Genomic DNA, 18,064 nt, shown 5'->3' on the forward strand with positions numbered 1-18,064 from the left:
ATTGGCTCTCCGCGCGGCTGGCCCCGCCCCCGCCCGCCGCCCCCTCAGTGGTGCAGCCGCTCGGCGGGGCGACGGCGGCGCCGCTCCCTTAGGCCGCGGCGGCACCGGGGCAGGGGCCGCTGTTAGACGGACGGACGGACGGACGGACGGACGGACGGACGGACGAGCCAGCCAGCCAGCCAGCCAGCCAGCCAGCCAGCCAGCCAGCCGCCGAGCCGTTACTCAGCACAACCGACGAACCGCCCCCCCCCCCCTCCTCCCGGCGGCGGTTGGGGGCCGCCGGACGGGGGCTGAGGGCCCGCCGCAGGTAGGCGAGGGGGTGCCGGGGTGGGGCGGGGCGGGGGGGGCTCGGCGCTGCCCGGCAGGTGCGGCCGCCGCGGTTCCCCCCCCCCCCCCCCCTTCCCTCCCGCCCCGCCCCGCCGCCCGTCCGCGGGGCCCCGGCGGGCACCGGCTTCTGCGCGGGGCTGCGTGCGGGAGCCGTTGTAGCAGGGCAGCGCCGTGGCGTTATGTAACCCGCCCTCATCCCGCGGTGGGGTCCGCCTGCGGTCTGCGGAGCCGGCGTTTCTCCTGCCGGCGAGCAGGAACGGCTGGGTCTTGCAGGCAGCGCCTCCCGTGTCCCGCTTCTCTTTCCGAGCCTGCCGCTGGGTTTTGAGGTGCACAGAGCGACCGGCAGCAGCACCAGGTCTCTGCGCTGCCATCCCTGCAAGCCTGCCTTCCAGAGCCTGTGAGAATGCTAAAACTTTTTGGTTTTCATCTTTTCTTTCTTCAAAGCCAGACTGTTCCAAAGTGAAGTGTTGGTCTGGTCAGGCTGCTCCATTTTTACGTAGGTTGTAATGCCCCTTGAGAAGTATATGAAAGCTTAAAGCATTACTTCCCTGTATTTTTTTTATTTTAATTTTTACTATTGTTGAATCGACTTCCTTTGTGTTCTTTTCTGGACCCACCATGTGTACTTTTTTAATAATTCTATTAGTTTAATCGTTTTATATAGTACTTACTTGGACGCTTACTTATTTTACACTAAATACTTTGTTCCTTCAGCAGATAAGCTAGTAGTCATGCCCTTCTGTCCCATGACAATACAATGCAGATGTTGAAACAAATAGTAAAGTTTCAGTAGCGGTTTGAACTCAAGATCTCATTGCATTGTGTTCAGTGAATGTGTGAGGGGAGACTACATTAAAGTTTGTTATTTCAGCAATGTATAATGAAAAATTATTATTTAAAAAAACAAAACACCACAGTATGAATATCTTGCCTGTTAGACAGTTAGAGCAACACTAAGATTTACAAACTGGCAACAGTATTTACGAGTTTGACTTTGTTCTTTTGAATAGTTCTTATGAAATAGGTAATTTAATTTAAATACATGATTGGAATAATTTATATTTAATGTAAATACAAGATTTCTAGATAAGTGTTTGCAAGGGTTGGGCTTTCAAGGCTAAGCTTGTAGTGAAGTATTTAGAGATGTGAATAATAGAAGTCACTCTGTTGTTATGATTTGCAGAGGGAGGAGGACAGGAATAATTGCTTATATGAAAGAACTACGTTTGTGTTATCCTAGGAATCACAATATAAATGTAAGTATTTGAGGTGTTCTTTCACGTTAGATGAATTTTCCCCCGTCTTCTGTCAGCCTTAATCATAAGGTTAATTGCTGAAGAATGGATTAAAACTACTGCCTGTAGGCAGTTTTAAATTTGCCATTTTGTATGTTACTTTTTTATTCATGAGAGAGTTAGATAAATTTGATAAAACAATCTCTTTCTTTTAAATGCTGTCTCATGAAGGGTGGTTGATGCCACTTGGGTCTCCTTTGTTTCTTTGTCTTTCTTGGAGCAATAGTAAAAGTTAATGCATTACACTCTTTTGTTTTTAACCATAGTTTTTTTTTTCCTACTTATATAAAGGAAAACACAAAATTCTGTACAGTTCTAAAGGATATGTACATTTCTCATAGTATATTCTTTTTGTTGTTAGTAATCTTATAAGGGACTGCATTTGAAGAACAGCACTGACATCTTTATTACTGAAATAACAAACAGAAGGTGAAATTGTTATGTTGTTAGGATGTGTTGATCTTTGCTTTGGAGATTCTACTGTAATAAGGACAGAGTTTTACATCATACAAGCTCAAAAGGTGTTAGATTATAACCTAGCTATTCACTACGTATCTTAGAGCCCCATTAAAATTACTCATCTGTACTTGTGGAACTGTATGCTTGAGGTAATTTGTGGTGGGCGTTGTTTTTGCCCCAGTTTTAGTAACAGTGCAGATAAAGCATACGTCATGCCTGTTTGTTATTAGACTGATTTTTAATCGGTATCATCTATGATACTTTGTTCACATTCCATAAATTTTATTTTACACTTAAAATAGACATTTTAGACTTAATTATCTGTCTATTAATAAGACTCTTGATCTTCAAGTGGGAAATTTGAACTGCTTTTGCCAAGGCTCAGCAATGCTAATTGAAGATTTACTTCTGACTTTCTAAAATTTTATCTTAATTTCTGGTTGGGTAAGTCACTAGGAAATCGTTGTGTGTTTTCCCAGCCTTTCAATTAAAAAAAAAAAAAAAGGAAAGAAAGAAAGAAACCCCCAAACTTTAAGCTTAATCCTTTTGCTGAAGTATCTGAGCGGTATACCTTTTGAGGAAAGACAGTGTATGTTTTAATTGAAGTAAAATTATGACATCTTGTGCATAACTACTAGGCTGAAATGCTGATTCAGTTGAACTTTTAAACAGTGATATCAGAATTACACTATGCACCCTGGGGACTCTCTCACATCCTGGTTCCATTCCAGATCCGGAGGTTAAGAACACACTCATGTGAATACAATGAATGACAAACCAGTTCCAGTATAATGAAAACGTTGTTTGCATTTAGCTGAAGGTATCCTCCTGAGGAAGTTCAGTAGGTGTTTTGTGACAGATTTGTTCAGTTAGTGATGCTAGGGATCTCCTGTTTTTTTTTCAGGTCTTCGAAGTGGAGAAAACAGCAAGTATTTCTTTTAAAGAAAAGGTTGTTGCTAGCCATGACTTAGGTGGAAAATAACTTGGGAATAAGAATCTCTAGTTTCAATAAAGATAGTTCCCATTGGATTAAATGGATGTTACGTAAAGTCTACACTGCTGTCTAGTACAGGAGAGAAGTAATACTTAAGCCATATTGTTCAGTATAAGTCATTTGCCATATGTGGCAACAACCCATTTTTAGCACATTTAAGCTATCTTGGGGCACAGTACCACCTCAGCTTATTAACTGCAGTTACTGCAGTAATGTGAATTCCACAGGCCAGCTTCCAGTCTCTTGAAATGACTATGACAAATAGCAAATATTTTCTGAGTGAAATCATATTTGTAGTGTTGCTGGGCTGTTTATAGTTATAAATAATTTAAACGCCTGTTTTAATTCTTTCTGACAAGTCGATTGGGAAGCTAGTAAGAAATTTTGTATCTATTATTTTATGCTAGAATAGAATGCAGTCAGCTATTCATAGAATCCTTCAGGTTGGAAAAGACCTCCAAGATCAACTGTCCTGGGCACAAGAGGCTTTTTTTTTTTTTTCTTCGCTTAAGAAATTGTATTATCTAGCTTTGGCCTTCAGCTTCTCTGAAAAGATGGGAAAATTTACTCAATTAATAGTTTTTGGTAAAAATAGAAGTGTAATTAAATACTGGATCATGGATGGTACTTGAAAAAAAATCCTTTTGAGGTATTACAGCAGTTTCTCAAGGCTGTGAACATGAACTTTCTTATTAGAGGTAAAAAAAAGTGTCTCCTTTGGTGCTTACAGCTGTAAGAGACATAAAGCAGGAAAACACTTTGGGGCTGCTCTTTTGCATAAGACAGTCTAAGCCTTTTGAGAATCCCTGGACCTCTTCAGTAGATCTCTTCCACTTGTTCTGTCTTGCAGATTGAAATTAATGTCCAGATAATCTCACTTGAAAGGGAACAGTAGAGCTATTACAAGTTTGAGTGACTACTTTTGCAGATTGCATAAATACATGAGGCTGTTGTTTCTTTAACTGGCAAGTCATTTACTCAGGATTTGTTACTTGAGAGAGAATCTACCTTTTTATGGGAGGCAGTGGCCCCTTTCTGCTGTCTCCTCTAAATTGGTAGTGTTGGTCACCCATGTCTAAATCTCTGATTTCTGTTTTGCAGAAAACTAGAGACTCGGAACCAAAACACTTGACTGTACCAGTTCTGGCAAATAAACTTTTTCATGCCTTACAAAGGGCAGTAGCATTCCAAGAATGCTCGTGTTGCGTATTAGACTGTATTGTTGTGCTTGTTTACTACTCTAAAAGTATATTTTACATGGCATTTACGCAGCAGTATACAGTCAAACTATACTAAAAGGAATAGACCATTCACACATCCAAAATAAGGCTAGTTGCTCAGTAATCTGTATCGAAAAGTTCTTACAGTAGTGCTCTATGAAACTTTTCAAAAGAGAAACATGCAGGCATGAAGACTATGCTTGTATAGAACTCAGAGAACAAACTTTGAAATGTGATTTCAATATTGCCAGATACTGTAGTTAGCAGAAAGATTTAATTTTATTTTTGGTTTCCACAAGTATTTTTGAAACTGTATAGGAATGTGGACATCAGAAGCTAACTGTTGTTGTTGTTGTTCCTGTTTTTATGTTTGGATCTAGCAGTTGAAACTGGTACATGAAACTGTAAGTGTTCCTGTTTGCATGACCTAGTGGGAACTGAGCATGAGACGTGTGGTAGAGTTGGGATGGAAAACTTTTTTTTTTTTAAGTTCGGATGAAACATCAGATGCCTTCACGCCAGGAAAGTAAATACTTATCGTAGGTGTGCTGGTGTCCAGCATGGTTGTTGGCAGATTACATCACCCCTCTTACCTCTGAGGAAAAAATACTGCCACAACCAAGGATTCTTTTCCTCTTCCTTCTCCCTGTTGTAAATTCAGTGCTTGTTTTTCACGGCAGCTGCGTCTTTAACTACCTTGCTTTAGGTCTGTGTGTTTACTTTTTTGTTCTTTTTCAACCTCCCTCCCCTCCCTACTCAGTTAATCAGTGCTTTAAATTGTTAGTATAGGCTATATAGATTTGCCAAGTATCCGTGTTAGAGCATTTGGTTTGGAATGTTTTTGCTAAAGCATAGAATAAGAGCAGTTGTATCATTCAGATGGATAATATAATCCCAATTCCTATGTGCAAGAAGGGAAAACTTAGCCAGTAATTTCTTTGAACGGCTTGGAAACATCAGTGTCAGCTAGCCTGCAGAGCTAGGTTGGATTTTAGTGGACTGAAAGTCTGAGTGCTTACTATGCAGGTAGAAGCATCGAATTTTGCCTCCTAAAGTTTTGGCCTTCACCCACCTTTTCTATTGCTGATATCACCTGCAGGAACCCATAACTCATCGTGACGGTATATTCTCAGCATTTGGACAATGTGGTAGCAATTCTTGTCTATGAGACCTGCATGGTCTTAGTATCCTGCAAACACTGCAACGTATTTTAATTTCTCTTTCTCACATATATTTGTCAAGGGGATGAATTCTTCTGTTATTGCCTGAAGGTGAGGGACTTCATTTCCTCAAAAGAAACTCTAAAACTCATGCATGTTCTTGCCCTGGGTAGTCAATTTTAGCTTTAATATCTGGCTGGGGTTTAGAGTTACCATTCTTCTTTAACAATATGCTCATTCTAAAGTAGCTAATATTATCAAATCAGCTATTGTGTAGAAATTTGCGTACATATTTAAATCTGTGCTGTGTTTAAATGTTTCCACTAAAATTACGCGTTATTTTCATGAGAAGTTAAGTTTACATTTTCCATGATATTTTTCTTTTTATACAGAATTATAACTAGAAACTGATACAATTCTCTCTTCCTGTTTCAGACTAGAAGATGAATAATCTTTCCTTTAGTGAACTGTGTTGCCTCTTCTGTTGTCCGCCATGCCCAGGGAAAATCGCTTCCAAACTGGCATTCTTACCTCCTGATCCCACGTACACACTGATGTGTGATGAAAGTGGTAGTCGCTGGACTTTGCATCTCTCAGAGCGAGCAGACTGGCAATATTCTTCAAGAGAAAAAGATGCCATTGAGTGTTTCATGACTAGAACAAGTAAGGGTAACAGGATTGCCTGTATGTTTGTGCGTTGCTCGCCTAACGCCAAGTATACTTTGCTCTTCTCGCATGGAAATGCTGTTGACTTAGGTCAGATGAGCAGCTTTTACATAGGACTGGGTTCACGGATTAATTGCAACATATTTTCATATGATTATTCTGGATATGGTGCAAGTTCTGGGAAACCAACAGAGAAGAATCTGTATGCTGACATTGATGCTGCTTGGGTGGCTCTTAGGACAAGGTAAGACATTAGTTGCCATGTTTATTTTCTAGCACTCTGTCTAAATGGTTGTACTTAATCTGCCTTGGTAGTTTAAACAGAAACACTGTATTGTATAATTAATGGATTTATACTAAAGCTGATTGGTGGCATCTTATACCAAAGTCATTGCCAATATTGAGCAGGATTGGTATATGGTGCTGATATACTACAGAGAGTGAAATGGGTTGAAATTTAAAAAGATATCATTCAGTCTTACTTGAATAATTAGAAGATAGCATTTATTATCATAGCTTGGGATCTTCTTAGCTAGAAATCTCAGAAGAGAAGAAAAACCTATAATAATCTTCCTAGTAACAGAGCCACTGGTATGACATGGGTGATAGAAGACTCAAATTTCTTTTTCTGATACTTAAAGGTCTTTATGGTGTTCAGACCCCATTTGTTTCAGAATTCAGACTAGCAGCTACAGCTTTTCCAAAAGATATAAAGCTACCCTAGCAAAATATGATGTCTGAGAGAGTTTGTAATTGATTTGCATAAATACCTGATAGTGGGAACAAAAAAAAACAGGAAGTTGATCGGTGCTGTTAGCTCAAATAAATTCAAGAAAAAAAATCTGTGCTGGAAGGATGTTGTTTCCAAAGTTTCTGTGTTTTAAGCCTCTGGTTTTAGGGAGGTAAAGTAGTAAGACAAAATACTGTGGAGGTATTCTCTGATTATAGTTAGGAGTCCCAGGTATCAAGTAAGTGCAGCACTGAATGTCTGCTGCTTAAATTTGAGAGTGTTTTCTAACCATGGTTTGTTCAGTTTAATGCAAAACTCTTACTGTGTTATGAGTACCAAAGTGACAAAAATATATTTGAAAATACTTTGTAATGTTCACCAAAAAGAATCCCATTATATTTTGTATTTAGCACCAGAGGAGCTGTGGAAAAATTGAATTCAATGTAGTGCAGCCTGTTATAGTTCAATCATCACAACCTGACTATAGTGTTTAATAATAAAATATCGGAGGTATAACTTAGGCAAGTGTAGATTCTGTAAATCCTGTGAATTGGTAGTTGTCATAGTGAATTTAAAACTCAATTTAAAAATAACTGTTTCCCTATTATTTTGGAGGATTTTATTCCTTTTCAGAGTTCTAAGTAGTTATTTTCTCTTTCATTTCTTTTACTTTATGGAAGGTAGTTTTAATGTAATTCTTCCTGTTAAAAAAGTGTATTTCATTCATACATAAAAGTAGAAGGAATGCTTACCATAAACCTCAGACAAACAGATAGGATGGCTATTCAGCCTTGTATTGTAAAACATCTGTATTGTGTTATCATATTAGTTTTTGGCATTTCTTTTTGTTACAGAGGAATGTTGAGACTTAACTAGACATCTGTTTGGTAAGCCAAGAGCTGCAACAGGTGCTCTGGTGACTGTTCTGTAGTTGATGGGTGATCTGGAAGATAGCCACTTGATGAAATACCCAGTAGCAATGACCAAAATATAATGTGGTCTGTGGACAATGTTGAAGACGGTCTGAATTGTTCAAGCGTATTGGAAAAATGGAGACCTAGATGATGAAATTTAATCGTTTGCTTTGACAGTTTCTAGGGTGTTTTTTTTTTCCTCATTGGTAATGATTGTCTCCAACTCCATTCTCACCCATTTGTCCCCTAACAATTTCTGCATGAAAACCTAAGAGGAAATGTGATAGCAAGTTGAATTCTCCCCTCCATCCTTAACCAATGGTATATCTTCTCTAATCAAATAAGATTAAGGTTCATAATAATATCCCATCTGAATACATCCTTTGCTGAACAGCCATTGAGGGGGTATATGTCTCTAAATACATATTCTATTTGCTTTTCCATCTTCTATTTGGGAATGACATCACCTCAAGTTTATTTGCTGCCTGTGTTGTTGTTTTTTTTCTATGTGTAAACTTCTTGTACTAACCCCCCTGTAGAAATATGTAGGGTGTTTAAAGCTTGGATTGGTCTGCCTAATTTCCATTCATTTAAAAAGTGGTTGGTATTACTAGTTTCCACTGTGCTCCTTTCAACAACTTTCCAACTGGCAGTCCTGGTCTTGCTTTTGTATTTGAATGGAGCAGGACAAAGTTCAGCACACGACTCTGGACATACTGTCTCATAGAGGATGGTTACATTTCCATGGTGTTCTCTTAAGCCCTGAGATGGTACTCAGCTGCACTAAAATACTTGATGAATATCTGGACCAGAGACCTTTGAGCATTTGCTGCGGCATTGATTCGCTTTTCTAGTGTAGCCAGTTTTGTCAGCGTTGCGCTGGCACCGTCTTTAATGTTTTATAAAGTTCGTGTTCTTTAAAAACAAATTACTCTATGGATTGTTTGTAGGATAGATGTAAGTATAGCTGTAATTCCTTTGAAATTCACGTTGATAGGAGGAGAGAGGAAGGGATCCTGGACTTACAAACAGTGTCTCACAGATCATATGGTGTGACAAAAAAGGGAATGAAGAATTTGTGTCTGCTGGAGGTTGATTACAGCCAGCCACAGCTCCCTCCATTATCTTTTGTGAGAAATGGGATCACAGAACCCAGCATTAAAAGGTGTTTCTCGGCTTATTGAAATGTTCACGTGGCTGTCATTCATTTCTACAGTTAACGCAGGTGCTTGTGGTAGAGATATGTTAGTGTTAAATTATATCTTGGAAGAACAATCCTGATTGTCCTTCCTGTAAATTGGCACAACTTTCCTGTGGTGATTGGACTTAAGCTGGAAATAGTCTGTGAAGTAATATTCAGAGTGATACTAAGATTACTGCAAAATAGTTTTCTTAAAAGTGGTTGCTGTAAGGGAATGTGAACATTATCATTCTTATAGGTGAATACAGAGAGCTATTTTGGCAGCATATCTGAAGAGGAAAACTTCAGATTCTGAATTGTCCTTATTCCTTACCTGCTTTCAGTATTTTAATAGGACTCAGTAGCTATACCTGTGAATGCTGACTGTGGAAAATGGCAAGGTGATTCATTGGCATCGTGTTTGGGAAAGATGCACGCTGTTACATATTCATATGCATGGCACTGTGTAAAAGCTGCAAGTGAGGACATTCTTTTTCTGACTGTCATAGCTACAAAGTGTTGAAATTCCCGTAGTCATTCTGGGATACGCCTATTTTCTGCTGCCCTGGACTCTGAAGGCCTTTGATGACACCCTAGGAAGGGTGGAAAGGTTTAACGAGCCTCAGGCAAATGCAGGGCAAGTGGCGCTCATTCAGAAATTGGAAGAGTTGCCAGAGCAGTCTCATGACCAGATTTAACTTTGAGAAGCCAAGCAGCCTTGCTATTGTTGCTTACCATGGGCTGCACAATATTTGAAAAACTGAAGGATCTCACTGTCAGGCTGATGTGTCAAAGTGGCAGAACATCTACAGTATGAACCTAATTTGAGTCTGTGTTGATGTTGGCTGAAAAGTCGTCTTTTGAGAGTTCACAGATGACATTTTTCATTCAAAGGTAACTTTCTTTTATGCTAGGAGATGGGGTATTGCTTTCTGGTGCCGAAACTTTCAGTATTTGGAGAGAGATTGAGTTTTTATTTAAATTGGTAGGGAAAAGTAGCCTCAATTTATTGTGGAAAGAAATCTTGCCAATAAAACAAACGTACCAGCAGCACTGTAAGGTTTAAGAAAGTCCAAACCATCATGGAAGAGGCGAAGGATATGTGGCTTGTTGATTACTACATGCATGGTTAATGGATGTGCCCCTCTTAAAACATTCCTTCTTCCTTTCTGACAGTGTTGCATGTTGTATACACAGAAGGGTGCATCTGAGTTGAGGAAGAACTATAAGCAACATTCCAGGCCATGAATGAAATTCATGCGTTGGTTAAAGGTGTGGAAGATGTTTGTCCTTCACGTTCTACAATTTGCAGCTGTAATTTCATGTGTTATATGAATGATGACAAAAGGTTCTGAAATGTGCATTTAAAACTCCCTCAGGATGTTCCTCTTTATTCCCTGTGCCCCAAGCACTGCTGTTAGTTGGTTAAATGTGTGTTGCAATAGCTTCACAACAGTAGCTTCTTTAGAACATCTATTGCACCTCTTTAGTAGTATGAATCTGAGAGATACTATCGAAGATGTACCCTTTTAAGGTAGATTGTAGTGACACCTTATCTTATAGTGTAAAGGAAGCAAGTCTTCTAGATCAACAGACATAGTTTGAGGTAATAAGACAAACTGCTTTGTGTCTCCATCAGATGTATCAAAGGCAAAATGGCAGGTACTCTAAGGGCCCACAAACCATACTATGGTAACTTCAGCTGGGTTTGGATTGTTAAAGGTAACTAAAGTCTTAATAACAAAAACAAAACAAAACACACACACACACACCCCACCAAAAAAAAATCACTACAGCCAGACATGCCTTTTGCAGTTTGCATGTAATGGTAATATTTATATTCAATAAAAAGGGAAATAATAAGTGAAAGATGGTTTGTTGCTAAGACAGGTGTAGAAAAGGTCTTATTTACAGAGACAAAAATGTAAAGGAAATAGAAAAGGAGTTTCTGCTACAGCACATTGTGAAGGTAGTCACAAAGGAGGAAAAAGGAATATTTGTGTGCAGTTTAGTACAAGAGAAGAACACTAGTTCTTCTTTCCCTGCCAGAAGGTGAAAAAAAATCAGGAAGGAGTGTTCAGAGTTGCCTCCATCACAAGACTCCATGAATATCTGATCAGCATATGTAGGCTCCCAGGAGGGATCACAAGCTTTATCAGTGGCCCTGTGTTAGCTTGGGTGCTAATACTTGGGAGTGGTGTGATGGTACAGCTATGGTGGTGTTTTGCTTGCTCTTCCCTCTACCCCTCCTGTGTCATATCACTTCCTGTCTGACCCTAAAGACAGTTGGCAGAAAGGAGCCAAAAAGTAGCTGCCTTCTACCCACAGAAGGGGTTGTTTCCTAAACCAGAAGGTAAAGCCCAGTGGGCACACCACGTGGCTGAAGACACAAATAGGAAAATGGTACTGTCCTCTTTGGCAGTATCTTAGTTTAGTAGTGACGTTAACCTGTACCTTTAATGTGGTGATTGCACAGAAGTTTGAGTACGTAGACTGTGTGAATGCTAGCAAACTTTTGTCAGCAGAGGTGTGTTTACTTTTACATTAACTTGAAGAGCAGTATGTACATGTTTTCCATGCAGATAACCCTTAGGTGCGTAAACGTAAAGAAAGGATGAATCAGATGTTGAAAGGAATTGAAATCTTAGTTACTGTGGGAAAGAGAAAAATGTTGTATACAGCCTTTAAACTGCTGAAAATGTCTAAATTTTATGCCAGATTCAGTCCAGAGTAAATTGTTCCTGAGGAATACTGCTTTCTCTGAGAATGTGCATCTGTGCACAGCTACTTTCAGGTTTTTGTTCCAAGGACCATTCAGGTGATTATGGCTAAAAATCCCCATGTTACTGCCAACAGTGAAACACTGAAGGTCTGACTATTCTGGCAGAATTTTTTCAAAGATTACCTGAACAGTCAGTAGTGTTATTGATTTGAGTCACTATTAATCTGATCAATGTAATAATCTTCCAAAGATGCCAACAGCTTTCACAGCATGTCTTCGAGCTCTTGGCACTTGAACAGGTGTTCACAGCACACAGCCCTATCACTTTGCCCTTCCTAAGGATGGACGGTAATTGTAAGGCACTGTTTAAGAGAGAAGTATTACTGTCACTTTTTCTTGATCTGACACTTCCTGATTTGGGAAACCAGGCAAAACTTTCAATTCATAATCCATAGTAATAATAGAGTTATTGAATTAGGTGTAGTTAAATTATTAATCAAAAATAAGTTGCCTGGTCTCTTAAGTTTAGGATTTGTTCAATTACTAATTTTCTCTGAAATGTCTTGGAATTTACCTGTTAGAGGACTGCCAAAGGGAGAAATAGATTAATTCTATGAATAAAGAATTTGCCAGCAGCTATCTTTTCTGAGAATTCTTGAATTTTAGGCTGGAAAGTGATACTTCTGAGAGTAGCTGAGGGATGCTTGGACTCTCCCTTTTTCCTCAACTTTTCAGAAGCCTTTGCAAGGTGGCACAAGGGGAAGCTGAAGACACGGATACTACTGACACTGTTCTTTGGATCCCAAGGTGTTTGTTTTTTTTCCCCAAGCCAGAATAGTCAAAAATCTGACAGCTTTGAACCGTACTGTACTTTGTTTCCAGATTGTGAAACAGTTTCTGAGGGATGCTGTGAAGGCAGTCTGACTGGCTGTGGTGGAGAAAGCATTTATTGTATTTACATTAAAGTAAACCTATTCATGGATTTGATTACTTCTTGTAGCTACTATTTGGATCTGTATACTTCAGCCTAAGGTTAGGTAAAAATAAAGGGAAGAATAAAGACATTGGAGAATATATGCTCCAAAATGTACTTTTACGTGCTGCTTTAAAATTCTGTGCAGTGGTCTGCATGTTCTAAAATTTGATACTTGAGGAAATGTGTGATCACTTACAGGGTTTTTTGAGAACTGTTGTCACAATGTGCTGCACAAACTCAATGTCATACTAATGATGCAATGCATGATTGCATTCATACTAATGATGTATTTGAGTTCAGATTGTATAAACTGAAATACAGTATGAAATACTGTGTTTTCAGAATGCACAAATGTGATGAATTTAGAGCTGTTGTAACAGTTCTCAGGTGTATCAGAAGAGATAAAGAAATAGTGAGAGCTGCATCATGTTTAGGTTTCAAAGCATTAATTCATTGTTTTGTAGCGTCTGTTGGAATTTTGAGAAAGTTTTCATTAATCAATGTTTGAATTTTTTGTGTGCTCCTAGAACTGTTTTGAGCAGATGGTTTGCTGTTAATGTCAGGCTGATGACTGAGTCTTAGTGTTTTAGAACTCTTAATCATTAGCAGTGTTCCCTAGAAAGAGTTCCTAGAGTAATCAGCAAATTAAGTAGTCGTGGTATAGATGGAGTCTATGGATGTTTGTGATGATACTTTTACAAGTTTTATATTTCATTCTTGCAGAACACTAATTATTCTTTTATTTATTTAAATTTTAAGTTGTGAGTAGAGAGGCTTTTAGCCTTAACTTAGAAAGCTTGTGGAGTGCCTAATGAGTTTTGGGGTGCTAATGATTTTTACATTGTTGCTTAGAGGTAATTAGTACTTGCAGAAGTACTTGCAGAATTTTTTTTCTTGGTAATTTGAATATTTTGGTACATGTGAGAAACATCCTTTTTCTCTAATATTCTTGGGTTTGAGACTTTTAGACCTTTTTTAATTTAGTACTGTATAGTTACTATACAGATGTCCATATTTATAAAATATTGGAAATTTTTTTCATTACTTCAATTTTTCTGTCTTTTCTGGGTGTATGCAAAGAAACCAGTGTGAGAATTCCGTAGGTATGTGTCTTGTCATCTGATACAGCTCTCCTGGCTTTGGCAGAAAAGATGCATACATTTATTGTAGAAGAGGTAATGGTTGCACCTTCCTTAACTTTAACTGAAATCAACTGGTTGTCAGTCCTTTTAGGAATTTTGTCAGTTGGCAGATACTAAACTTACTGTATGCTATTCCATAATGTTGTTAGTCTAGTGTAAATCAGCTGAACAGGCTTCCGATAATATGTGAGAACAATGTTTGATTATTTTATATTTTTTTGAATGCAGTTCACTATCTCTATCTAAATTACACTGTTTCCTAAGTAAATTTAAACAAAGGTATCTAGATAGACACACTTCTCCGGTCTGAATCTGTACTAAAAGGACTTTGCTGGTATGTATCAATGTATCAGTAGTTCATTTCTGCCTTGAGTGCTGTCCTTGCCAGCACAACCATCTGCTTATAGACCTTTCCAGTACCATGGTTTTACTTGGCAATCAAACCATCTTTGTATCCTAGTGCAGAAAAATGTTTTAGTTCTGACTTGAGTGGGTGCTAACTAGATGTTGTACAACTCTTTGGTCAACCTCAGTTACAGAAGAAATAAAGGTTTTCGTCTTACTAGGAGGGGAGGCTGACTTCAACTTTGTAGTGCTTGTTGAATTGTATTAATTGTGAGTTAGCTTAGGTATTTCCTCTGGCTAACCTGCCTGTCAAACTGTGATGAGAAAAGTATCTCAGCTGTTACAGAGAATGTGTAATATTTTGGCCGTTGTCTGTATGGGCATGTATTTCCTATGAAATTGCTGAGTACTCTTACTAGCTTGCAGTTCTTAGCAGATATCAGAACAGTAAAGCCAAACACATTTTTGCAGGTTTGACTGTCATCTACTTGAAGATACAGAGCAAATATGGCTGTAATCAGTTTTCTGTTGTAGCTTGACTGGAGCTAGCGATAAAGATACTCAGCTAGCACACAAGTTGCAACTGTATTCACAAGTCTTTATTTAAAAAAACAAAAACATCTTTCAGCATCATTCAGTCCTAAGGCAAAAAATGTGCTTTAAATGCAAAGTAAGTCTTCCTTTTAAAGTCAGAAATGTTCGAAAATGTATTTGCTTGTTCTTGTACCAGCACCCGTTTCATCCTTTTTAGGAAACTTTAATGTACAGCAATGGTTTGTTTGCTTATTTGTGTAATTGTTTTTGGCTATTTCATTCTATATGCCAATTTTGTTAATACTTTGGTCTTTTAGGTATGGAATCCGCCCTGAAAATGTGATTATATATGGCCAAAGTATAGGAACAGTACCATCTGTGGATCTTGCTGCTAGGTATGAAAGTGCTGCTGTAATTCTTCATTCTCCGCTGACCTCAGGAATGCGAGTAGCTTTTCCTGATACAAAGAAGACATATTGCTTTGATGCATTCCCAAAGTAAGTGGTGGGATTTTTTTTTCTGCATGCATTTTTTTCTGTTACAGAAGTTTTATGCTAGGGAAACAGGTATTATGACATTCTCAGAATTTTCTTTCAAAGGCTTAAAAAAATAATAATCAGAGTGAATAACAACAATGAGAAATGTTTGATTTGAAGGTGTTTCCAGAACTTCGTATGTCTTCTAGGTTTTTCTCATCTCCAAACATTGCAGTGGGTATCTGTAAAAGAAGTGGTTAGTTTTTCTGTGTATGTAACCCCTAATAGCGCTAATACTAACAAGCAGTTCTCTTCCAGTGAGTTGTTAATCTGACTCTAAAGTCTTTTGCATGTGTTTCACTAAGTGGTAAAGACAGGAAAAAATAAGTAGACCTTAACTGAAGAAAATTCCTGTCATTTATTTCAGAACTGTGCCACTAGTGGACCATTATGGACTGGTACACTTGGCTCAAAGAACACCTTGAATTTTGAACATCTAACTTGAGACTTTTTCCCCACATATTTAAACATCAGAAGCCAAAATTCTTTCTGTTCTGGCAAGCATGCTTTTTATTGAAAAACTGTGAAGTAGTATTTTCATCAGTTCTATAACTACCTTTATTGATGTTAAAAATCAACGAATACCACTTTTAGATGGATTGCTCTGTTGTTCAATCCTAATAGTTTTCACAAGTATTATTCCGTTCTGTGTAGTTTTACATGTGCTAATGTAAATGTTCCAGGGTGTTGATAAGTTAATTTTCTGATAATCTAAACAGCTTTAAAATTAAATAGTCAAAACTACAATGTGTAATTAAAAAGTGAATATGACTCTCTGCTCCTTGAAGAAGATTTAATAAAACTGATTATGTTCATAGATACAATCTTTTTCTTACAGCATTGACAAAATTTCTAAAATAACATCTCCTGTGTTAATTATCCATGGGACTGAAGATGAAGTAATTGACTTTTCACATGGCCTAGCATTATTTGAACGTTGCCAGAGACCTGTAGAACCACTGTGGGTAGAAGGAGCGGGCCATAACGATGTGGAACTCTATGGACAGTACCTTGAAAGGTTAAAACAGTTTGTGTCACAGGAACTGGTGAACTTGTAATTTTCTTTGTATATTTACGTGCTTTTTAATTTCACTGCAGAACTGCACGCCTTGATACATACAAAACATAAAACCTGAAGGTTGTGTTTTCAAATCGTGTTGGTTGCCTTCATTAAATGTACAGGTAATGATTTGTCAACATAATTAATGAAGGTTTTAATGCCAGTATTATAAACTGGAATTACACGATCATACAGTCAAGCTTAGCATTTCGTACTACTTTGTGTGAGGTTTTTCTTTTAAGATGTCCAAAAAAATCACAAGGAGTACTGTATGAAATTTCAATTATATAAAATCAAGTGCTGTAAAAGTGTTGCCAAATGCTTTAGCATATTAAAAATAAGTTTATAAATATTTTTTAAACATCTCAAAATGTACTGTGACTTATTCTATTGCACAGGTGTAAATTAAAAACCAGACTTCTAAGCAGTTGTCCTGTAAAAATGCAATAGCCATGAAATTTGAGCAATTACTCATGTATGTAATAAGAACAAACAGTCACTGGAAATAACCTGTGCCCTGTTATAGAGGGAGGGGATCAAAATAGATCTCTTTGCATATATTTCATATCTTTTGTGGTTAGTTAAACTTTAGTTGTTCTGTTTTCTATGTGTGCTGTTTTTTAACCTGAAAAGGACAAATTTGCCCTTGCATCTTCTCAGCAGTCCTAATCTTGCCAAAATAATATCATAAGTTACCATTGTAACAACATACATATCATTCACGTGATTACTACTGAGGCCACTAAGTACTACTTTGAAACCATTAAGGCTTTTAGAACCTAGAAAGCTTTGTGGGCAATGTAGTTTTAAACATTGATTGGTTAGAGATGCAATATTTCAATAGAAAGAACCTGGAAGTTTATCCAACTTTGTAATAAACAATTTGCAAGTTTGCAATAGTCCGTTCAGAGTTACTTTTGGATGTTTAGTGTAAAATTATTTTTTTCTTTGAGTATTGTAATGAAATCTTACTAATTGCTCCTGGACAGGATGGGAGGAGGAAAAAGAAGAGAATGTTGACATTTTTCTATTAATTCATAGTAAAATAAACTTTGTAAGTTGCCTTTCCCTTGAATGCATTTTGCTTGAATAAAACTATGAAAAAATAATGCCATGTAGCGTGTTTGTAAACAAAGTAATATTCTGACGATACACACTGTGCTTCTAATTTTAAGGCCTTATGTAGTTTAATTGTTCTACTTGTTTTGTGATTGAGACTATTGTATAATTAAATGTAGCATCAAGTATTGTGAAAACTTTGGTTCGGTTATGTTGATTAACAGTAAACAATATTCCACGCACTTGCTGTTCTTCATTTCTTTTCTTTTTTTAAAGAAATAGCAATAGTTGCTGGTGATAAAATGAGCATCTCCACATTTACTTCAAGCATTCTGAGAACTAAAACAGTAATCCACTGTTAATAATATTGGCACATTTCTTTTATCAGCATCTACTGTTCTGATCACCTTCCTACTCCCATACATTGTCTTATTTTCTGCTGTCAGCTGCCAAATATACAGCTTTCTTGCTGCAGGACTTCTTTATATACATTCTTCTCTAATGAATTCAAGTTTAATTTTGAAATCTTCAGTGTCTTCTCTTGTGCTGTCTTGAATATAAACAAACTTAAGCTTGTTCTCAGCTGTTTTTTGTTTGCCTTTCTGATCAAATAGGAATCAGTATGTTCTGAACTTCAAACTAGTACTCAGATACAATAATGTTACAGTAGATTTTCACCCCAATCCAATATTGAGTTGGAAATGCGCTTAAATAGGTATGTAAATCAGCTCTATTACATCATACT

The 18,064-nt window shown here is 37.7% G+C and overlaps 1 protein-coding gene across 3 annotated transcripts; it reads left to right on the plus strand.

The window, feature by feature from the left end:
• Nucleotides 1–29: 29 nt before the first annotated feature.
• ABHD17B (abhydrolase domain containing 17B, depalmitoylase) lies at nt 30–17,558 on the plus strand. Of its 3 annotated transcripts, none has more exons than XM_080573480.1 (5): nt 30–307; nt 1,511–1,583; nt 5,891–6,365; nt 14,982–15,161; nt 16,039–17,558. In XM_080573480.1, exons 3-5 carry the CDS (start codon nt 5,899–5,901, stop codon nt 16,256–16,258), a joined length of 867 nt encoding a protein of 288 aa, XP_080429606.1. In that variant the 5' UTR covers nt 30–307; nt 1,511–1,583; nt 5,891–5,898; the 3' UTR covers nt 16,259–17,558. The 3 variants fall into 3 exon arrangements, with proteins under 3 accessions (XP_080429606.1, XP_080429607.1, XP_080429608.1); XM_080573482.1 differs by lacking the exon at nt 30–307 and adding an exon at nt 433–724; XM_080573481.1 differs by lacking the exon at nt 1,511–1,583 and having other exon boundaries at nt 31–307.
• Nucleotides 17,559–18,064: the final 506 nt, after the last annotated feature.

This window comes from Anser brachyrhynchus, assembly GCF_964034855.1.
Source record: "Anser brachyrhynchus genome assembly, chromosome: Z".
Classification (NCBI taxonomy): Eukaryota; Metazoa; Chordata; class Aves; order Anseriformes; family Anatidae; genus Anser; species Anser brachyrhynchus.